General features: G+C 41.2%; 1 protein-coding gene across 2 annotated transcripts; it reads left to right on the forward strand.

The window, feature by feature from the left end:
- Window positions 1–4897: 4897 nt before the first annotated feature.
- Window positions 4898–24542, forward strand: nap1l1 (nucleosome assembly protein 1-like 1). Of its 2 annotated transcripts, XM_083907362.1 has the most exons (16): window positions 4898–5008; window positions 10179–10217; window positions 11112–11200; window positions 12490–12592; window positions 13452–13593; window positions 14335–14415; window positions 14705–14833; window positions 15007–15078; window positions 15165–15304; window positions 16435–16580; window positions 16690–16709; window positions 17396–17518; window positions 19133–19165; window positions 19249–19299; window positions 20276–20311; window positions 22735–24542. In XM_083907362.1, exons 2-15 carry the CDS (start codon window positions 10201–10203, stop codon window positions 20279–20281), a joined length of 1152 nt encoding a protein of 383 aa, XP_083763488.1. In that variant the 5' UTR covers window positions 4898–5008; window positions 10179–10200; the 3' UTR covers window positions 20282–20311; window positions 22735–24542. The 2 variants fall into 2 exon arrangements, with proteins under 2 accessions (XP_083763488.1, XP_083763487.1); XM_083907361.1 differs by lacking the exon at window positions 20276–20311.

Consider the following 24542-nt stretch of genomic DNA (forward strand, 5'->3'; position numbering starts at 1 on the left):
TTTCTGACGCTGTTTCCCAGCCGCGAGACTTGAGACTCAAATCTCTCAACTCGGAAATGACATATCAGCACACCCGCTCTCAGAAGCACAGCTCCCCCCTCTGGAACGGGGGTGATCTGCTCCTCATTATCAAAACATTGTTTTAACAGTGTTTAAAAATAGCTTCTTCACGACTCCCCGCCTCAGTCCCTTTGACGACCTTTGACCCAGAGTCAGACCCAGAGTCAGAAGACACTGTCGCTCTTGAAACACCTTCACAACGGACGTTATTCTTCTTCTGCGGTTCAATGTATGCAACCGGATGTGCCCGGACTAGTGCCCGGAGCAGGACGATCTGCTGTTCAGGAGAACCGATGTTTACGTAACTATAAAGGGATTTTCAGAGATCTCACTGAGCCTGAGATTACAATAAAACACAACGTTCTCAGCAGTGACTGAACTGTTTGTTTAGAACCTTCAGGGCTTCATAAACAAGGTAATGACGCAGATACACACTAAAAAAACAGCGTTAATTGGAACTTCCGGTCTAGTTCCGCTTTAATGTAGTCTGAATGAGAGGACCTGCAGCTCTCACTCTTACATTACTGGGGTGCCCTTAGGGGGGCGCCAGAGACCACACAAAATTATATTTCTGCATATTCAATCTAAAATGACATTTAAAACCATTTTTTATCTACTTTTCTATGTTCAGCGATCCAGTGATTTTTACCATTATCGGACCAATACCATTACTGACCGTTACCGAATCACATCCCTACGATTAATCACTGATCCCTCTGTGAGAACTTCTGTGTCAAGACTCATCAGGTCAGTTAGCGGCTACACGTGATCGTGTTTTCATAATGTTTACATTTGTTTTCATTTTCATATGCACCTGAAGTCAAACATTTTTCATCTGCACTACTTTTATATGTATTTAAAATATATTAATACACAATAAACTTATTTATATACTGTTGTTTTAAACTCAATGCTGCCTCTTATTTCCTCTACCGGTTGCCAAGCAACGACATTTCGTTGCCAGTTTTTCACTGTTGTGTTCTCTGTGCAATGACAATAAAAGGAAGTCTAAGTCTTAGTCTAAGTGTTAGTCTAAGTGTTCCTGTTGTCATAACGTAAAAGCACCAAAGGCTCACCAGGCCATATATCTCAAGAGTTACCTTGGTTTTGATTGTATTGACGCACAGGACGGATTTTTATCCATATACATTGAGAGAATATGAACAAAAACTGTTTATTTTTGTGTGTAAACATTTGTAATTATGGTGTGTGTGCATAGACAGGGATTGGGGTTGGGGTCCTTGTTCATGCAAGGACATTGGAAACCACTGAATTAACTGACAGAAAGTCGAGCATATTGAGAAAACAGTTGTTTTGAGGTAATTGGGTGGAAAAATTAAGTGGACTTGTGGAAACACAGTCATGCTCATATTAATTAGCCGTGGTTCTAAATGTTGTCTGAAATGCTGCAAACTTCACTTAGGTATGTGTCTCTGCTGCTCCCTTCAAGGCATTGCACACAAGATGTCAAGTTGTAAGTGTATAAATAGTTGTGTTCTTTGTTTACACACACACACTAAGTGTCCTGTTAGGGATGGGAAATGCACACCAGATAGTTACTGTAGATGCATTCATGTTGAAATTAAAGTTTCACCATCCTGCTGCATTATTTACAGAGAAAGGACAGTTCACAACTGGGGGCAGAGACGCCAGCAACCCTCTGCAGCTAATTATGCATCAAATGAAGAGCAACATGTTTGACAAGTGTGTTAAAAATAGTGATGTTATTCCACTTCAGCAAATAGGGTCTTGTTATTTGTGATGGAGGGAAAAAAAACAGATGATAAAGGAACATCTGCCTCCCATCTATATGTGGAAGGTTTCACCATATTTATATGATAATATTTCCACAGCAGCAGAGGGAGTTTCGAGGTTCTGTTACGAAATGGGAAATGTTTCCCCTCTGAACTGGTATGCAAATAAGAATAAATATCATGTTATATGAAGAAATATCACATATTAATGACAAAGGAATTGAATTGATCAAGTGTGAATTAACGATGTAGAGGTCAGTTTTGGGTGCCATTTTTCTTTTATTGTTTTGTTTCCCTCCCAAGGTCAATTATTGACCCTGTACCTGAGTGGTCCAACCAGATATTAAAAACCTCATTTTTCATTTATTTATTTTTTAATTGTGTAGAACTGAAAGAATAACTGCAGTTTATCCTTTAATTGTACATCTTAAAATGTAAAAAAAAAAACCTTTAGGCTTACTACATTTAGTAAATGATATATGTTAATATAGAATCACAGCAACATGTGTTACATTCAAGCAGGGGTATTGCCTTATTTATTCCAGTCATACTTCTTCTTTGTCAAATCCCTCTTGACAAGAATAACTCCCCTCTAGGCATCTCTGTTGGATACTGGGTGTCTTATGCATGTGTCAGCTAATTTGCCTCTAGCACAGATCAAATTGGGAAAAGTAAGTTTGGTAATGACACTTATTTTCACCTCCAGACCAAATAAATATAAAGCTTTAATATCATCATCATCAGCAACTGACTCCAGCTGGTCCAGGGGAAGCTGCTTAACAGACCTGGCAGCTTTAAGGTTTAATGGACTAAACTGTAAGAAAACACAGCAGGACAAGAAAATCTTCCCCAGTCATCTGGCCCATCAATGTCTGATCCTGCATGCTGCCAGCCTGCATGACTCAGGGAAATATTCACTTATGAGTTTCTGACATGGATGGTGCACGTGGGAAGGCTTCCTCTTGATGGAGCGCGTTGGATGATAGATATGACCTTTGGGCTGTTGCCAGCTATTGCTCAGAGAGCTGATGCTAAGTAGACCGTCTGATGTTAGTAACACTCACAGGCGGGTGAATCACATTAAAGTCCACTCAGTCTCGTCACTGGGAATTTCATCTGTCCTGTGGGTTTGGGAGTTGAGATCAAATCAGCATGAAAGTGTCACCCTTGAAAACCTACTTTTATATCACATCGGGAAACACTGAGCAAAAAACGTCTCCTTCTGTCGCCTTTGACAAGTTATGAAAGTGCTATTTAAACCGGTGCGAACTTAATGATGGACTTGTGTTTTTAAATGAACAAAATGTGCAGAGGCTACCTCAAGCCATGAAGCTCAAATAATCTCACACTGAACTGCAGACGCTCAAATGACCCCCACAGTCGCCAGATCTCAGTCCAGTAGCGCATCGTGGGGATGTGGAGGAATGAGAGATTCTAGCGATGCTATAGTGTACCCTGACTTATGTCGCAAAGTAGAATGTCATAGGTTTTTTTGTGTGGCATGAACCCGGAACCAGGCGTTACATGGTGCCAGCACAGACGTCGACAGGAGTGACATTCGCCCTGTTGTAAGTCGATGCCACATCGTCTTGGAGACATTATGTGAAGGTTGAAATCCTACATTGCGTCGCTTTAAAGGTGAAGTAAGTAGTTTAAAGTGACATCTAGAAGACGAACTGCTCCTCTGCTCACCCCCTTCCTTCCCTGAGCGCTACGGTATCCTCAGCCGGTCAAGTGACTGCCATCACGCAAAAAGTAACATTTAGATAAGTATGTGAAATGACCTGAGGTCGGCATCAGTGCGTAACCCTCTGTTCCTCATCAGCGCTCTCCACTTTGGGAATGCAACACCGATGTTCACTCGCTCTCTCCAGCTGACCAGCACGTTTCCACTCTGTTTATACCTCAGACTTCCTGCTCCGTCAGTGGAGGCGGGACTTCCGCTACAAGTAAAGCGACGCTCGATTTGTTCTCTCGGGTTTGTCCTTACGGGCTCCCGTAGAAACATGGCGTCGTGGCAACGCAACAACGGCCCGCGGCCATGTTATTTTACATGACTTTTTGAAACACTACGAAAATGAAACAAAAACTATTATACAGCGACTAGACAATGCAGGAGCACATAATATGTATAAAAAAGTGGATTTTGGGTCATAAGATAAGATAAGATAAGATAGTCCTTTATTAGTCCCGCAGTGGAGAAATTTCCAGTGTTACAGCAGCAAGACAATAAAGATAAGGATAATAAATAATAAACATGCATTACCAAAAAGAAATCGAATATATAAAGTACAATATATAAAGATATTAACACTGACTATAAAAATAGGTTTAAAAATAGGTCTGCAGAATATACACAGTATACACATGGTATTTACAGTGTAAGGAAACAAGGCTGAGCTATTAAATTAGGATATTAAATAAGGATATGGATATTGCACTGATGAGAAAACTACAGTATAAATTTGACAGTATGAAAAATGACAATATATTGCACTTAAAAAAATTTACATTGTGAAAAAATATATACAATATATTACAGCAATGAAAAATGAACAGTATATTGCACATGGAGAGTGGAGTGTGTGTGTGTGTGTGTGTGTGTGTGTGTGTGTGTGTGTGTGGGGTCTACTTAGAGCAGTACTTGTTGTACAGTCTAACAGCTGCATATATAAACCCATAAATACTACACAGTGTACCTTTAAGACAGTGCTGAAGACAAAAAGCATATCCAACTCAGTATGAGCAAAGTGTACCTGGCTGGTGAGTGCATTCTGTCTAGAGCAGTAAAATAAAGCTGGTGGTGGAGCTGCTGGTGCTAATGGGGGGATCATTATTCTATAGGTTGGTGATTACAAATGAAAATCAAGGGTAACGTTATGAGGATGTGATGAAGAGGAAGAGAGTAATTAGATCAGGAAGAGGGTGATTGAGGTAGAGATGATGAGGATGAAGTCCCCCCTCTCCCCCCCTCTTGTCTCCCTGGGGACATCCTCCTCTCTGCGGCCCCTCCCAGGAACAGCGTTGCCTCGGTGACAGGCAGTTTACGTGATGACGTCGGATGTATATGAGCGCAGGCGGCGGGATCTCGCTCTCTTTTACCGCCATCCGAGCGGAGTCTCTTTCTTCCCCGGGACCGCTTCACCACACAGCGCCGCCTAAACCTGTCCATCCTCGGGCCACAGAGAGTGAAGGTAAGCGGACAGGACTCGTGGAAATGTCCCCGGAGCCGACGCCCCGAACTTGCTCGTCGTTTTCCGAAGTTGTAGTTAAATGTCTGCTGCTTGGACAAACAAGACGGCGGAGGGAGACATTTCTGCTAATGCTACCAAGCGAGGCAGACAGCGGCGGCAGCAGCAGCCATCGAGACTCCACCATGATGTGTTTTAACGTTACACGCGATTGACGGGGGTGGGGGAATAAAACAACCACCTGGGATTTTATCCATTAATCGGGTATTGTGAAGACAAAAAGCGGAATAATAGAAACAACATAACGTCATATAATTCCCGTCATTGTCATTGTCTGTCGACATTTGTTGACACGTGTCTTGTACCTTACATTTTCGGACTTGACCTTATTTTTTTGGGGAGGATGAGGATGATGATGATGATGGTATTCAGGGTGGGGAAGTGGCAGTTTAGAAAAACGACAACACATTGCAGCTAGCTTCACCGGGTTAGCCGGTACTGTGACATAACGGAAGCTGGCTAGGACATGTTACAAGGCAGACAGCACTTTACCGGCCCGTGTGTGTGTGTGTGTCTCGAAGCTTGTTCCTCCCACTTGCTCAGTCAGAAGTGGTGCGCATCAAGCTAGCAAGCTAGCTGAAGTAGCACTGAGGCAGTGTGCGGTTAGGCCGGCTAAAGTTAGCCTGTTTACTAGTTAGTGGTCCGCTTGTTTGTGGGGGACGCAGGGGCGCGTTTGTGCTTTGACGGCGCACCGTGTTCGTTTCACCGGGTTCACAGTCTTTGCTCTCGGCCCGAGCCAAGTTGTAAACGTGTCTGAAAGTGAACACAGACTTTCACCCTGGGCTTTTTGTCACAGACACTGATTGCTCGCTAGACCGGAGCATGCAACACGTGGTCGCCGGGCAGGAATATGAAAGAGTGTAAATGGTGATTATGTTGGAGCACATGCTTTCACATGAACTCATACACACTGCAGAGAAAATCACTTGGTGCCGAGTGGAATTTGGCATTTGTTGTTGGGATGCATCAATTGTCAACATGTTACATGAGCGGGTAACTTTTATAATTAATTGGTGAAAGTAGTTTTGGATTCTGTGTATGATTATATTTTTTTTTGGTGTGCATTGGTTAAGCCTGACCCACACTCTAAGGATTTTCATCTAACTTAAGTTTACAAACGTGGTAGACTACAGACAAACAGACAACAACCTTTGAAAACCTTTTAAATCCTGAGAAAGCACAGACTATACAAGACCACACACTTTGTACCCAAACTATTGTAAGGAGGAGATTCCAGGGATGTGGGATCTCGCACAAACTTTTGTGGTTTAATTTGACTGGAGCTGCAACTAACGATTATTTTTGTAATCGATTAATCTATTTATTTTCTTGATTAATCGATGAATCGTTTGGTCCATAAAAATGTCAGAAAAAAAAAACGTGTATCAGTGTTTGTCAAAGATGGAAATGATGATGTCCTCGAAAGTCTTGTTTTGTACACAAACCAAAATGATTCAGTTTTAATGATTTCTTTATGTGGAGCAAAGAAATCAAGAAAAATTCACCTTTTAGAAGTTAATACAATCAGGAATCTTGTTTTAATCATGAAAAAAGTCGATTAAATTGATTATCAAAATAGTTGCCGATTAATTTAGTAATCGATTAATTGTTTCAGCTCTAAATTTGACTTCAGATTATAAGTGGACATTGAGGTGAATGTCGGTGTGGTCAGTTATTAGCTGTTTTGTGCAGAGAAACGCAACAAAAACCTTTGTATGTACAGTTGTATAACTGTCTCCTGGTCAACTCATTCTCATTGGTTATTGCGGGGTTCTGCTCACGCCCCAGCCGCTGTTCAATCGCAAATATCAGACATTTTTAATACTATGGTTTTAAATCGAATAGACTGATGTTAAAATCACATTACAGGATCGTTCGGCCAGATAAAATTGGAAGGCACCCACGGTCGTCGGAATAGCCAGATCGGGACCGAAATCTGGCCAATCCTGTAATGTGGGGCAGCGTTCCAACATTCATAGATCTTGTCATAAAGATTAAAAACTACCTCAATAATGGAAGTATATAGTAAGAATAGGGAAAAATAATTAATAAAAACATGGTGATAAAATATTAAAGATATAAATTAAAGTAATGAGAAGATGTAATGTTAGCGAGACCCTCACAATGCCAAACACTTAAAGGACCAATGTGTATTTAGCAGGGTTTATTCTACTAACAAGTATTTTTATAAGTGTATAATTGCTTTAATATAAAGGCCACATTATACTTCTCCGACTGCGTATGCGTTATCCGTCTGCGTCACCACGGAGACGCCTCGAGCATTTATACTTCTGCGTCGTGGTGACGGACACTCGCTGCAATTTCCCGCCCGATCAGTAGGGGTCGCTGCGCAAGGTTGTTGTGCTTCTGGCTACAGTGAGCAATGGTGTCCGAGAAAGAAAGAGAGAGAAAGACTGTTGTTGTTGAAACGGTGGCCGTTTCTCACTTTTCTGTGTGACGGAACGCAGTTTTAAGATGATTTGAGGCGAGAAATTGGCCATTTAGAGTCTAAACATGTGCTGTGTGTGTTAAGGTATGACGTATTTATAGTTCGGCAGCGGCGTTATCGGCGGGGATCAGCTCCGCCTCTGTCAGGACGCCCGGAGCGCACTGAGAGCCGGCACAGAGCAGCTTCGCTCAGCCTGTCCTGAGGACCAATCGCAGCTCTTGCCGTCTCCGTAGTCCCTTGACGGAGTGACGGACACTTAAAAAATATTCCGTGCACCCGGAGACGACGCAGAGGCTCTTCGACAGGTTCTGCGTCGACGCAGAGTCTCTACGTAGCCTACGCAGAGCACTTTACGCAGAAGTATAAATTGGGCTTAACATGAAGGCCATTATCTTGTCCCGCCATGTTTCTAAAGCAGCCTGAACGGACATGGCATCACATTTCGAAGAGGCTTACTATGCAAATGAAGAACAAAGTTCTCTGTGGAGTCCTGTTTGTTATATGTAGGCTCATTTTTAGATGTCACTAATTTGTACCCACTGGATCTTTTTCACAGAAAGCATTTTATGGACCAAGCAAATAATTGATTACTAGAGAAAATAACTGACATTAAATAATAATGCAAGTACTTTGCAGCCCAAATTGTTTGGCCTTTTTAATAGCAATGAAGAGATTTCAGTCGTCCCACAAGAACATTAACGTGAGCTGAGCTGTACTCGTATTATCAGAAGTATCATACTACGATTGACAGCTGTCATGGTTGTTCTGATTCTTTTCTCAACATTAATAACCAATTAGACAGAGATACTCAAACGTGTATTTCAGGAAGTTCAGCAGCACACTGGTACATGCCCTCAATGCTTCAATTATCAGCTACTTGCAGTGTAAAAAGAGCCTCAACTAACCGTAGAGCGGTGTCTCCACTTGACGTTATCTCCCCACAACTGTGAAATGAGATGAAATGGTTTTGTCTCATTTCATTGGCCTCTTAAGCCCTGCAGCTCATTAATTCCCCCCCCCCCCAACAGCATGTAATATTTCAAGACAAGCAAATTGGACAATCTTCGCAGTAGATTTTTGAGATATTTAGAATTTTCTTTTAAAAGCGATTAATCACAGCTTATTAATATTCACATTGACTAATCAATACATTGATGAGGCACTAGTATTGGAAGATCTCCACCACAGTTGAACAGAAAAGCAGATTTCCCCCTGTCTATTATTCATCACCAGGATTTAGGTTTGAGTTACTGCTACCTCAGTGAGTTTTGACACTGTCACTTCCAGACCATGATCATTAGTCTCACTGTGTTCTAGGGACTTTGGCTGCTGTACTGCCTGATGTAACAAAGTATGAATGTGTGTAATTAGAAAATTCTGTAGTAGCAAACAAATTAAATCTAGTCTGAAAATGTATGAACAGCATAAAATACAAGCACCTGATTTGTCCCATGTATACTCTCCAGGTTAGTTTGTTATGCCCTCATCATTGTAATGTGGAGGAATGCTAAATGTCATCCAAAGGGGGAGGGGTGGGTAGTGTTAAGGACTGGATTAAGACAGGAACCCATGTTAATGTATTGCAAATACAAGGTTTGTGTATTGATTAACCCCTTGTCCAAAAAGTCAACTTATCTTGATTTTACATACACCATAGACATTGAGTGTTAATGCCTAAACTCTTGACAGATGGCAACCAGTTGTGACATCACAATACAAAGCTTTGAGACCATTCTTGTAAATTTCCCTTTAAGTGTAATTTAATCTATACCTTTTAAAATTGAAGAAACAGAAGCCCCCAAATTAGCTTTTAAGACCATTAACTCTTAGGGAAATTGTTTACTGCTGTTACAAATGGTGGGAGGTAAGCTCATTTTCCCACAAATTGATTTTTATGCAACCAGTGGGGTCACCTTAGGGACTCACAATGGAGCAATGGGGCCAGCATTGTTGCCTCACAGCAAGAAGGTCACTGGTTTGGATCCCAGTTCAACCACACCATTTCTGTGTGGAAGATCCAAAGTCGGAAAGAAAATTTTGGAAAATCTCAAGCTCCATCTTTCCTGGGCATAGTTATGAGTATGTTTTCCTCTTTAAATTCACAGGTCAACTTGTCTTTGTTTGGCAGTGCATTTTAAAAATGGATTCAACAGCTGTCACATTTGCTTTAATTGTCTCAAAGTATCTATTATGGGTTTGAAATTGAAAATGTTCTGCTTTGATCAGATGAAGGCTGTGCAGTGTTGGCTTGCCTTCTCCATACAGCTCCTTTTCATATGCATATCCTATATATGTATATGGGTAGTGCAGACGTGGCTATAATTTGCAGGATAATTAATTGCTGATTTTCATGTTCTTTCTTTCTCTGCTGGTTTTGGCTACCATGTGGTAGATGTGAACATTAGCATCTTGTCTTGCCAGCAGTTCAGGATCCATGTCACTTAATGCATTAGTGTTTTGTGACGATACTTTATCATTGTTCATTAATGAAGTCAAATTCACTTTGATTGAACTTTGAAAAAGCACTACAACCTTAACAGACATGTTTGTCCTTTTAGTCACTCGCAGCATGTTGCTAAATTAACCATCTCGATGTTACTCAAAATGATTTGGCTTGTGTTCTCCATTCTTTCAAAGCTAATTACTTTCTCTCTCTTTTTATAGCATAACTTGAGACTCGGCTAAAATGGCAGACCTCGACAAGTAAGTACATCTTCTGTCCATGGTTACAGTTAATACTTGGCTTTCCATCCACCTGAACTAGCCTCCAGGGGTCTTGGACAGATTAAAGATGCAAATACACCTGCTGTGACATCACACACAGGTGTGGTCAATTATTCAACATGACATGACAGTGTAGTAGGTAAACGCTTGTTTACTGCTATGAGGTCAATGATGTCATTTCCAGGCCTGGGTTTCATCTTCTTAGTAGGTGTGTTTCCACTGCAGGAACTGTCACCACAAACTATGGACTTAAACCAGGAATGTGTTGTTCCACCTCATGGGTCAGGGATTATATATATGAATTATCAAAAGTATGTTTATTCTTCTCAGGGTTTCTCATTCATTGATTTATTTGTGGTCGTCGCCACAGCATCGACACTGACCACCACACATTGATTTTTTAAATGGATAAAATAGGTTGTAATAGAGCTGCAGACAATGCATTGATTCACTAAATGTCTGGCTCCGCTCTCACACCTACACACACTCTCTGACAACAGACACATATACACTGTATAGTATTATATAGGACCAGGCATTAAAGCACTTTCAAATTTAAAGAATGGTCAGAACTTGTCTGAGCGCTGTTCCGATCACGTGAAAATCGGCCGGTTCCGGTCACTGGCCGATTAATCGGTACATCCCTACTTGCAACCAGGAACAAGGAAGTGAGTTCAGTGATAAGTTATGCCTCATGGACATGTTACGGTTTTGCTAGCATAAACTGGCGGGAAACTGATGATTGGTCAAATCTGTGAGTTCTGGATACAACATTTTGGGCTTAATGTTTGCTCATCCTGGAATAACTGATTAAATGGATCAGTTTTTTTTTTGTCTGACCTTCCCTCTTGCTCTCTGCATCTTCCTGAGCAGTAAAGACCAGGCTGAGATGGACCCTGCAGATATGGAGGAGGTGGACGACGTGGAAGAAGAGGAGACGGGAGAAGATGAAAACAGCAAAGGTGAACCTCTACAAACACTGACTGAAGTCTTTGCAAACTTCCCTTTTTTAAACGGACTGACTTTCAACGCTTGAATGAATAAATGTGCAAAAGTCATTAGCATTGATTGGGTTGCTTAAAAACAGTTTGTGTGCTTATTTCCATTTTTACAAATGTGATTTGAATTTCAGTCTAGAGCGCTAATCTGTTTTACTTTAGGACCTGGATGCTGTTTATGCATCCATGAGATGCTCAGTAAAAGATTCAGGCTCATGTGTAACCTACTCCTGGCTCATTGTCGATGGATTTAAAAGGCTATTTGGCCTTTTCTATTTATAGCAAGATTAGAGAACTCTTTTAGAAACCAGACTTTATTTAAGAAAAAAAGAAACCCATTCCAACTGCCCACGACTGATCTGTCAGTGTCTACACTGAGGGAAGCTGTTCATGATATGTGAACGCTGAGGGGAGATTAGAAATGCATGAGTAGTACACAGACCACTTGCGAGTAACAAACTCGCCACGGCTTTGAAAATATGTGAAAGGCAGCTGATGTTTCCGAACAAAAGATGAAATTAAGTCTTCTGGCTTACAGAGCAAATTATACAGTTAGGGTTGGGAATTTAACACATTTTTAGAGTTGATGTTTGAGGTCCACGTGTCGAATATTTTGTCGACTTTTTTTTTTTTAAAGCAGCAGTAACAGCAGCATTGCGGGGGTGGAAATTATTCTATACTGTACTACATTTTAGGCTCAAAAAGATGGCTGTAATGTCCATTATTGACCACCAGAACAGCGGTAATAGATATGAGGGGCAAAAAAAAGCGGCCTCTCCGCTGGAATGCGCGTGTCGCCACGTCAGGTTTTTGAACCTGCGTTCGTTAGGTGTCCACTGCACGTTAGGTGTCCACTGCACGTTAGGTGTCCGTTCGCACTGCAGGCACGCACACACACACACACACGCTTGGACGCGCATAGCCACTCGAGAGAACGAGCCGGTGACGCGCGCACCATCAAGTGAGAGCGCAGAGAGCCTGGACAGCAGGATCACCTTTTCGTGCACTGCTTCCTCAACCGTCGTGGTTGGAAACTTTACGTGTTTGTGACACCATCACTTGTATCCATGCAGTGTTTGCAAAATGCTCTTCATTCAGTCTCATTGACTCATTGCTCAGATGTTGTTGGCAAAAGTAGAACGTGTAAATGATGTCGTTTTGGTGGGGATTCTTGTCACAAATAAGAATCGTTTAACACACAGTTTTTGGTTTTGTCTAATTCTGTCTTGCTCTTCTGACTCTGTGTGCATTAGCTCGTCAGCTGACTGTACAGATGATGCAGGATCCACAAATCCTGGCTGCGCTGCAGGAGAGGCTGGATGGTCTGAACGGCTCACCGTCGGGTTACATCGAGAGGTGAAGGATGAACAAATGTTTAATCTCGATCCAAGACCGTAAATTGTGCCTGGCTTGAGCAGAATTGGCTGCAGTGTAGTGAAGATATTCATCTTCCGTAAGGACATTACAGCAAAAAACATACTTTTAAGTATTCAATAACTGAGGTGGGTTTTTCAGCTACCACAGGGCTTCACAGGACTTTATGCTATGCAGGATTTAATCATGCCAGTTGGCTTTGTGTGAAATCTTCCGTCTCTTAAATCATTTTTGACAAAGATTTTAAATATTTAGGTTTTAAAGAAGCTGCATCATTATCCTCAATAGGTGTGCAATGGATCATCCAAAGCACAAACTAATACAATCGGGTACAAATAAGAAAATCAAGCAAGTGTCGATAATGCCTGTTCTTAGCACGGTCTTGCTTTGTTTAAAGGGCGTACTTGAAAGGCCACACTGACTTATTGGTAATCCTCTTGGGAGTGTGCTCTCCTGCAGTATGTTGTCGTGCTCTCCTCTAAAGTTCTTTGATCTTGAAAAGAAAAGTCCTTCTGTGGTAATATTTTTACCCATTAAAGCAGATTTTTTTTCCATCATGTTTCTTTTAAGGTCTGCACAAGTCTGACATAAAAGACTTTCTCTCCTTACTATTAAACAAATTTACAGAAGAATGTACAAATTGATTTTTAAAATCACCACTTGCATAAGCTGTATCATTGGCTGGGTGGTAAAAGCTTGTACTTGCTGTGTTGGATATGCCATCCGTTGGTTGGTACTCTTTGCCGGCATTGTAGTTATTTGTAGCGAAGAGTGATGATGCTAGGTGTCCCATGATTCCTCCAGAACTGTCCTCACATCTTTGTGTTTTATCTTTCAACAGTTTACCCAAGGTTGTAAAGAGACGTATAAATGCCCTGAAGAACCTGCAGGTCAAATGTGCCCACATCGAAGCAAAGTTCTATGAAGAAGTACATGAACTGGAAAGGAAGTACGCAGCTCTTTACCAGCCCCTGTTTGACAAAGTAAGTAATTTATAGATGTGCTTTATTCCGGTTTTCAATTATTGACGCTGCTCCTGCATCTCTTTTTCCTTTTTTATACACGACCTGTGTCATGCAACATGCCTGTATGATGTACAATTTACACCTTACTCTGAATAGTCCAGACTGTAAGCATTTGGGATATTCATAGATTTTCAGGCCGTTTATTGGACTCGATTTGGACAAAATACCTGTGCGTATGATGTAGCCCTTTTTAAAGGCACATTGAAAATCAATTTCTTATTCTTTTGTAGGTTAGTTGAAAGCATTACCTCATACAAAAGCATTTAGAATTTATTTTATTTACTACCTGGAAAACAAGTTTGTTTTGTTTTACATGCATGACATGCTTAAGGTGTCTTTGATCTGTAAATAAAGAGTTAAAAGTTCATCTGACACCATTTCTGTGGAGGTCAGAACTGACAGTGGTGATATTCAGTATGGAAGACTGATGGAACTGCTCTCAACCTTGGTCATGATCCATTTTTTTGTCGGGAGACGTTTCTTTTAGACCGTTGACCTGCACGTTTTCCAGGGCCCTCATGTATCTTATCAGCTGGATTTGTTTTCATATAAACACTCTCAGTGAAGCCTCCACTTCATTCCTTCCTCGGGGTGTCTAGTGTCATCATTTCCTGCCCTTAATGTGACATTGCACATAGATGATGGGCATTGCACATCATATCTATAGATACAAACACTGACTTTGCGTTCTGTTCACAGAGAGGCGACATAGTGAAAGCAGCCTATGAGCCCACAGATGAGGACTGTGAATGGAAGGAAAATGACGAGGAAGAGTTGACAGTAAGTAAGCCTATTCAGGTCATGCACATACCTGTATGCTATTGCTATAAATTTGATAATTAAATTAAACTATTTGATTGTACCACTTTCCCATTTCTTTATTTCCTTCAGGTCACTTAAACCCTGCATGCAGCTGAAATTAAAAACTCTAAAATCACCTTGTTTGTTGCATAACAGAAATAGACCTAAGAAAATTAGTCTTTCCATGTGTAGGTAGTGAGAAACATTTTTTGTTGTAGGAGGGAAAATATGTGAAAAGTGGTTGAGCGTGTGCTTGAATGTCATTTAGGATGAAATGAAAGAGAAGGCCAAACTAGAGGAAGAGAAGAAGGACGAGGAGAAGGAAGACCCAAAAGGCATCCCTGATTTCTGGTTAACGGTTTTCAGAAATGTGGACCTGCTCAGTGACATGCTGCAGGTACGTTCATTCAGACAACTCCTGGGGAGATGGACAAAATGGGCCACTGGCAACATCTGCTTCCAGCAATGAAACGTCAGATTTTGCTCCCACCTGCTGGCCAAGTTGGACAGAGCAGGGTTTTGTTTGCATTTTGTATGAGCTAATGCTGTGGTGCTTCCTCTCTCACCCAGGACCATGATGAACCCATCCTTAAACATTTACAAGATATTAAAGTAAAATTCTCAGATCCAGGACAGCCCATGGTGAGTTGGGTGACCACAGAGTTCATGGCTTAAATAAGTCTACCAATCAAGTTTTAAACATCACAACTACTGCTTTCTTCTCCCAGAGCTTCACGTTAGAGTTCCACTTTGAGGCCAATGACTTCTTTACAAACACAGTGTTGACGAAAACCTACAAGATGAGGTCAGAGCCCGATGAGAGCGACCCCTTCTCTTTTGACGGCCCAGAGATCATGAGCTGCGCAGGGTGAGTCCAGCACCTTTCTGTTCTTCACACTGGCTTTTCTTAAATGATGTAAAATTGATGTGTTGCAGACTCTGTAGTGTAGAGTCATTGCTGGGTTTTCCCTAATCACACAATGCAGTGTCATTTTATCTTAAGGGCCGTGTATTAGCAATATGATGACTACCCTGACACAAGTGTATCATTGTTTATTGTGTACTATAAGCAAGGCTATTATTTATTTATTATATTAAGACTGAAACCTATACATACATATATACATATGTATATAATTTTACAAAAATGTCTTTTCCTTCTTTTTTTTTTTTATGTTATTTATATTTGAATGCAAATTGCACCAAAAGGAGTGGCACTCAAATTTCGTTGTACAAAATACAATGACAATAAAAGGCTATTCTATTCTAGGCTATTCTATTAGTGTATCTATTTCTTACACCTCTACTTTGACGAAACCAAACCCAAAACTGATAAGGTTATATTTCAAAATCAGCTGTTCTTCAGAACACATCATGTCCCTTTTTTAAACGGTAGAGTTAAAAATCACTGACACTCCACTGCTGAGAAACAACTGCCTGCTTCACCAGCTCATCTGACATGGAGCTATGGTGCTGTCATGTAGGGATGGGAATTTCACACATTATTAGAGTCGATTGTCAAGGTCCACGTGTCTAATTTTTTGTCTAATTTTTTTTTTTTTACATCAGCAACAGCAGTAATGCAGGGGTGTAAACTATTCTACAGTGTACTACTTCATTTTAGGCTCAAAAACATGTCTGTAATGTCCATTATTGACCATCAGAACAGCCACAATAAAAATGAGGGGCAAAAAAAAAGCGGACTTTCCGCTGGAACGTGTGTGTCGCCACCACTTTATTTTACAAAACATTGACATGTCCCGAAGCTGTGGATCGAAGTCATTACATATGTTTGTTTCCAGTATGATAGTTAATTTCATGCCATGAAAGTTGTTTTTTTTTTCTCTCTGAATCATCCAAATAACAATGACTTCACCATTTCACTTCAAATAAATCCAAGCGGATTTAGATGATTGTCAATTCAATTAGACATTTTAAATAATTGGAGAGTGTGACCTTCCTTTCTGCCACTGCCTCCTCCTGTTTCATTCACCACAGCTGCACAATTGATTGGACAAAGGGCAAGAACGTCACGTTGAAAACAATTAAGAAGAAACAGAAGCACAAGGGTCGCGGCACAGTCAGGACAGTCACCAAAACAGTCCCCAACGACTCCTTCTTTAACTTCTTCACTCCTCCAGAAGGTACAGACATTTTTTTTAGGATTTACTAAACATTGGATGTTTGATATTACGCTTGAATAAATCAATGTACTTAATACTTGCACCTTTTTCTGCTCTTGTTTTTTTACAGTCCCAGAAAGTGGAGAGTTGGTGAGTCAATGTAGTTTATTTTTTCTGTTGCATTTCATGGCTAAATAAACTGCCAGGATAAACAATGAAGAGAAGTCTTTCAGGGACAAAGTCATTCATACTTGAGATGAATACGTATCCACTCCAAAGTGCTGACTAATGCTAATCGTTTTGTTAAATTCAGTGCGATGAGAAAATTAACTTACCGTAACTTGTAGTAACTCTCAGCTCTAGTTGTTTTGAGGCTCATTTATCCTATTTATTTGTATGCAGAGATGCCTCCATGGAAACCACATGCACACTTCTGAGTGTCCTTTATGTTGGCATGGTTGTTGAGCAATACATCCAGTAGAGGGCAGTACAGAGTTCAGTGTTTCTGGTCTCAAAGTGGAAAGGAGGAGGTTGTGATCGAGTACAGTAGCTGTCTCATTGTCCATTATTGCTATTTTGCAAAATCTCTCAGAAGTTATGCCATTGTTTTGCTCCCTATAAATCCATACATTTTCAAAAATACAAGTTAAACAAATGAAAGGAACTCCCCGTTCGTTTCCCTTAAAGCAGTGTTTTTCAACCAGTGTGCCGTAGTCATTCTTATCAAGACACTTTGATAAGAATGACCAATGCTGAGCTGAACTCGGCCAATGACTGTGTGCAAACAGCTTAACGTAGTAGTACATGCACTAATGAATTTGTCTGTGTCTCATCAGGACGAAGACTCTGAGGCAGTTCTCGCTGCCGACTTTGAAATCGGCCACTTCATCCGTGAACGCATCGTACCTCGAGCTGTGCTCTACTTTACAGGAGAGGCCATCGAGGATGATGACGACGATGTGAGTTTTGCAAATGATTCTTTTAACTATACTAGTAATCAAGTTAGTGGTCGGTGATTGATTGTTTCCTTGGCTGCTGGGTGTGAAAAAGAGAAATAATGTGACTTGGTCATCAAGTGTTTGTTGTAGCTTATCTCTTTTTTTTTTTTACCTAAATCAACTCTTTTAAATTGTTTTTTTAAACAATAACAAATGCAAAACACAAACTGAACATACTGACCCCACCCCTACTGAGCACACAGTCACCATAAAGCCATTCACAAAATCGAAATTAAAACAGGATTACGAAATAAACAAAGTGTTACTACAGATGGGCCTCAAAAGTAATGATAGCAATGTTTTAACATCCTCTACAGCTTTTTTCCACACAACGTTCGAGGCTTAGAGTTATTAATGCGAGCTGATGAGCACTCTGGGTGGATCACCTCGAGGAGAGCTTGTAGCCAATGTTTCATTGATAACTGGTCCAGTGGAAGCCACCTTAAAACAATCATTTTGCTGCAGTCATACCAGCCAACCAGAGTTTACTTTCCACCTCTGCGCGATCTTGAACCTGGAGTCGTCCTATAAATGAATAAGTGCCGGATCCAGCGGGAGTTTCCTCCCTATCAGATCAGACACCCTAACCCTGAACCTTTGTACGTCCGGACACTCCCACAGGACATGCATCAGTGTACTATAACGCCCTGACTACAGAATGTGCAGTCGGGATTGGGAGCTAAATCCATCAAATATCTTTTACGTAGTGTTAAGTCAGTCCTGTGACAATTTTCTCTTTTTTTTTAGTGGATTAAGAGGTGATTTGGGTTTTTAGATGACCGAAAGACATTTTCCCACACAGTATCCCAATCAATGGTCTCTGTTAATAGATATACATCTGCCTCCCATGATCTACATTCGGATGATTCCGCAGGAGTGTATGACATGAGATTGTTTGTAAATATAGGAGACTGTTTTTGGCGGGACCAATTCAGTCCACCAAGGAACCTTGTACTCTGAAATAGAGGAAATGTGAGCGTCTTGAAACACTGAAATGGGACGTTGGCCTGAGATATCCCCCAAGTCCAAATGCAATGTTGAGCCCATAACTGTGAAATTAAAAATTCACCACCTGTCTAGTATAGTAATAGTGTTTGTCTCACTACATTCACCATAGTTTGTATTACATATGATACAATGGTCCAAATTGAGAATAACATTGTTGAAGTTCAGCCTCCTACAGATGTTTCCAGTGTGGTGATCAGAGTCAACCTGGTGTTTAACGGCTTCCAGTGCCATCTGAATAGACAAAAGGTCTTTAACTCCTCTGTGATGTTACTTCAGACTTTCATGAGCTCAGTTGCCAACATAGCTAAACGTTGGCTGCTCGTGCCGTTTGACCTCCTTCCTCTGGACTTTTGGTCGCCGACTTCTCCCTTCTGCTTTTTTTCAGACATCCCAAATAAATGTAACCTGAGAAGGTGGTTGGTGTTAGGTTATGGTCACTTTATGGGCATTAATATCGAATTCAAACGAGCTATGCTTGGGAGCTCTCCACCACGCGTCCACTCAGCGAGCCATTTACCCAGAAGCCTGCTGTAGCTAATCTTCATGTTTATTTTTATTTTTTTACAGTACGATGAAGAGGGAGAGGAGGCAGACGATGAGGTGAGACTAACCTGACCACATTGTATAAATGCAGTTTTGTTTTTTGATGGAGCCAGTGTTGACTGAAGTTGCTGTGTGTTCAGGAAGGTGAGGAGGAGGCTGACGAGGAGAACGACCCCGACTATGATCCCAAGGTGAGATCACTTCTAACTCTTTCACACATTTGCACTCCCTGTAAAGATCTCTGGTGTCCTCACAAAGTCCTTATTCAGCTGTTCTCAAATTTGTTGGCTCAGGACGCTCGTCCTGGGGGCAGCAGATCACCTGCAGTCTCTCAGAACCTTTGACACTTTATAAGTAAATGTTTCATCATCATAGTGAAACTTTTTGGACCGCACCTTTTGTTGCTCTTCGGGTGCCCTGAGCTGCAGGCAGAGAACAGATGTCCTAAATTGACTTGTGAGATTTCAACATACAGAATGACATACTGTCAAATGCATCTCATTTTGTCTTCATGATCTTAATTTGGCTTCAGGAACAAACCAGGAAAAAAAACAAAAACTTTTATTCATTCACTGTTGTCTTAATCTGTTTGGCTTGTATTACGAGCATGACTTTTTACTCGTCTGTAATTCTGACAGCTGCATGTTATAACTAAAAACCTGAACATGTCCATAAGCAACACACGTTGTCTGCATATTATCCATATTCTTATCTCCTTGGTGAGGGCAGCTGGCGCAACAAATTCTGTCATCTTTTTGTTCAGTCACTGGTTCCCGTTGAAGCCAATTAAACTGAAAAAAACTATGAATGAGTGAAGTAAAGCCGCACACGCTTAGAAAATAGTGTTGCAAGCTCCACAGAGACAAATTTAAAAGCTCTCGATGAATCCTGTTTCAAGACTGGCAATAATTGTAGTACTGTTTGTGTATGAAGTTCAGTCCACAAACACACGTAGGACAAATCGATCACACAACACTTGAATTAAGTATAAGGGCTACAAGCGACGACAACCAGCATGATTTCTGCTTCCTCTTTGCTTAACAAAGTCTTTGACGTTCTGTATTCAGCCAGGTTTGTCTTTTTATTTTCTCCTATACATCAATGTTTCTTCAGCTCCAGTCACTTTGGCATCTTTTGTCAGCTACTCTTTAAATTTTTCCTCACTAGGTTTAATGGTGACAATAGAAAAATAACCCTATCCTGGTAGGTAAAGCTTGTGAATTGTCAGCTTACTACCATCACACCCCCCACCACGTTTCTGTTTCCTTCTGTTTCCATTGTGCACCATCCCTCCCTAATGCCTGTCACCTTCTGTTTTGCTGCCATGTTGCACTCCTGATACTAACCCACTGGTTTGTTGCTGTGTTTTTTCTAAACTTTAACCCATATTTAGTTCTGCATTTGCACCTGTATTATTTCTGTATGTTAAATAGCCAGGTCTTTTCTCTCCCCCCACCCCCCCCCACCCCCATGATAAACTTATCCTGTCTACAAACAGGTTAGATTTATTTAATTCTGTCAGATTGATTTGTCTGCCATGTATTTTGTACTTTGTTTGCTTTTAATACCCATTGAAACATTGCTTTGTTTGTCCATGTTTTTTCCCCCTTTGTTTTCCACATTAGTTACTCAGTTTTGCTTTCTGTATGAATTTGCCTTTAATGTTGCTAATGGTAATTAAACATCACCAGATTGGAAACACAAATTGAATCTTTAAAGGGATTTATATTTCAGTATGCACAGATACTGAAGTACTGTTGTGGAAATGTAGGGTAGAATGTACTGTATGTCACACAAAAGGGAGTATTTTTGTCATGAAAACTTTGAAGAAAGAGTCGAGGAAAGGTTGTGTGTGTGTGTGTGTGTGTGTGGCATCAGGCCATGGAGAGCAGCATGAACAGCTGCAGTGTTTCCATCACCTCTACAAGTGCATGTCTGCTGGAAGGACACCATGCCTCACATGGTCCTTTTGTAGTGAAGTCTTTTCCTTAGTCTTTGGCAGCAAATTAATTCAATCTCATTGTCCTGGGGTTATGTTTATTATCCTGTAGTTTCTGTCCAAAAATAAGGTCCGTTAGCAGACGGCAGTTGCAGGGCTCTTCCAAATATGCAGTTATCTCCTCCGCAAAAATGTAATGTATAATAATTCGCTCTTACAGCTTATCTCTGTCCCAATATTATATTTTCTTTGCGCAAACTTTAAACAAATATTAAGAACAATTAAGATAATGGGTTTCAGCAAGTTCTTAGCCATATGTATATACATATTGTTGATTAGAGAGCAGCCAGTACATTTCCCAGGCTTATGAGTGGATTTAAACCGAGTTGGTTGTCACAGATCTGTTGGTGATTAGCTTATCTACCAGAGCGAGTCCTTTTTTTTTTTATATATATTAGGAAAACGTCTGCTTTCCATGTTTCAAACTTGTTTGTGAGGTTGTTTACCCAGTGTTGATTGCACAGGAAGCAACAGGACCAGCAGGAAGTTCAGCAAACGGTGTTTGACACACAGTTGTCGTACAACTAAGGATGCACAGTTTAACAACCCACAGGTGTATTTGCGTGTATCAGAATAAGCAATTTATTAAGCCTCGATGTGGAACGTTCCATATATAATAGCAATATAAGCATGCAGTGAGAATTCCTGAGATGTAGCACCATAATGAGATAAATAAAGCCTTAACGCATAAAGGAAAGATTGCTAAATTTGCAGGCCATAGGTGGGTTTGGGTTGTAAAAAAACACGATTTGCAGGTAGTTCAAAATCTGTGCCTCACTAAACCAATGTGAATTGCATCACCTTAATGCCAAACTACCCCTCAGGCTGTAGACGATGTCCTTACCCAGATGTTAGCAGGGTTAAATGAGGAGCACCTTGGAGGCTCATTGACCTCCATTTGACCTCTGTTTTTACCAAGTGTCCTGTGTAATGCCTCCCTGTCCTACGTCAGTGGTCAGCAAATGGTGGCCCGTGGACCAAAACTGGCCCACCAGCGTTGATATCCGGCCCATAGATTAATTAAAAAATTAGATTCCTGTTCTTTTTTCATGCATTCTGAAAATGCAATTTTTAATTTTTAAACCAATAGACCTTAATTTAGAACAAAGAATGGTAGAGGGGTTAGATATGTTTGGGCCTGGTATTCAGTTTCTGAGAAAAAAAAACATTGGCCCAAGACATGTTCTGCTTCATGCTGTATTTCTGAAAGACCTACGTTAATTCAGTGCACACTGTCGGTAAAGAGATGTGAACAAAGGTCCATTTAGGGATCAGATGACATTTCAGAGGCACATTGTTGTGCAGGTGTTCTTTCTGTTAGTCCACTTGAGAGGATGATGGTCCATGACACTGATGGACGAGACCAATCATAGTTTGTCACAGTCTGTCCTGTGAATCTGGTTATGGTCATGTCTGTGGTTTGTCTCTTCTCTTAATTAGATCACATTCAGGACATGAAACCTTTCAGACTCTACTTGGATATTTGTACATTGCTAATTGAATGTTTGAGGCTCTTGAAGTGGCTTGTGTGTGTGTAGAGTAGTTTTTGATGTGACGGTGTTTGTGTGTGTGTTGAATGGAGTGACGGCGTATAATCAACCTTCTCCCATCCCTGTGTTTTTTGTAGAAGGATGCAGCCCCCCCAGCTGAGTGCAAGCAGCAGTGAAGCCTGTCCTTGCTGTCTTGAGGATCAACTGCACTGTAATGGCTTCTCAAATAACAATGAAAAAAAAAAATCAATTAAAAAAAAAAATGAGAAAAAGTTTAAAATAGTTACTTACCGCCTTATAATGTTTTGTATTTTTCTTGGTAGAGAATTTGAAGAAAAAAGGTTTCAAGATTTTTGTTACAAAAAATTCATGGTAATATTCTGGGAGCTGTGGCTCAATATACATATTTTACTAGACCTGTCTTTTCCTTCTCTTCCTCCTCCTCTGTAAAATAGATGCAGGAAACAAATCTCCCTCAAAGCATGAACTTGTTTCTTCACTGCTAAACTAGTTTGGGTTCTTGTGAAGTCTTTTGTTGTATTTGCTCTTAGACAACAGCTGTGGTTTGGACTGCCTCACTGTAACGTCAATTTATAAATAATCCCCACCCCCTTCCTCCTTTTGCTCCTAGCAAAGTTCCAGGTTAATTTCTGACTTCCTGAGGTCGATCTTTCCTCTTTTTTTTTTATTTTGACGAGTATTAAGCACTTGTAAAAGCACTGTAGCGTTTCCAGCTATGGAGATGGAGGACAGATGCGTGACTGGAGCCGGGTGTCCATTCCAGTTTATCTAAATCTCGCTCAGCATAGGATCTGGATTCTGGTTTTTCTGGCCACTTCCTGCACCGTTTGTGCTCAACAGCGCTCCACTCTTGATACATTCCAGTAAGCAGTCTGGCTGGCACCATCCGTGTACTGCTCTCAAAAGAAGTCTGCTTCTTTTTAACTGGACTGATTCGTCTAAACCGATCAAAAGTCGAGATCACTTTGACTCCTTCATTATGTGTCGAGTCATTCCCAGAGTTAAGTGCAGCCTGGTGGAGTCCCTTAAACATTCCAGAGAGTTCTTCAGATGAGGAAAAGGGCGTGAGACATTTTGGCAGGATGACGAATTCAGAAGGTGTAGCTCCAGTATTCCAGTGCTTCAGGCTCCGTGTAGGTTGCAGCGGCGTGGCTGTCGTTTCTATAGCACTTTGTACTAGTGTGTGTGGTGTGTGCTGCTGGCGTCCTATCATAGGTTGTGTGTCCAAATATTGTGAACGGCGCCCCCACTCTGTGGATGCTTCAACTCGTGCTGTCTTGTTTTTCCAGTGCGTTGCCTTTCTCGGTGAGCGAGGCACACTGTTCAGAGAAGATGGGTCGGATGTAGCACGGCAAAGTAACGTTTCGCCTCGTCGTTTCCTCGTGTCTATAGTCAGGTTTCACCAACTCCCCCCCCCCCCCCCCATCCTCTTTCTACTCATTTCACGACATTGGTGAGTCGTCGGGTAGCTTGTGGACCTCGGTGTCGCCCCCCCCCCCGAGGTCTTTGCTCCGTTTTATCACTGTGAAAGAGAGCAGGAAAATGTCACAAGGCCATTTTATGGCAAACTACCCACCTTCCTCACCGACGCCCGCCATCCTTTGTTACCCAGAAGGCCACAGAGAAGCATTTCAGAGCAATATTTAAGGTAAGGAGGGGTCGGCCAAGAAGAAACTGTAGCCTGCCTCCTTCCCAGTCCATTCTTATGCGTTTTAGTTGTTAAAACAGCCAAGTGTTGGTTGTTGGGCAGTGTTATGTCCACTGTGGAGAGCCAGGGTACTTCTCATTCTGCAGGGAGTATTCAAATCCTGTTCCCCAGGGAAGGATGTGACAGGGTTCTGTAGGGTTCCTCTGAGCAGCTGTTGTCAAGGCAAAACGCTATGCTACAAAAATAATAATGTACTCAATAACTGTAAGTGTATGT

This window comes from Microchirus variegatus, assembly GCF_963457635.1.
Source record: "Microchirus variegatus genome assembly, chromosome: 20".
In the NCBI taxonomy this organism is placed as follows: Eukaryota; Metazoa; Chordata; class Actinopteri; order Pleuronectiformes; family Soleidae; genus Microchirus; species Microchirus variegatus.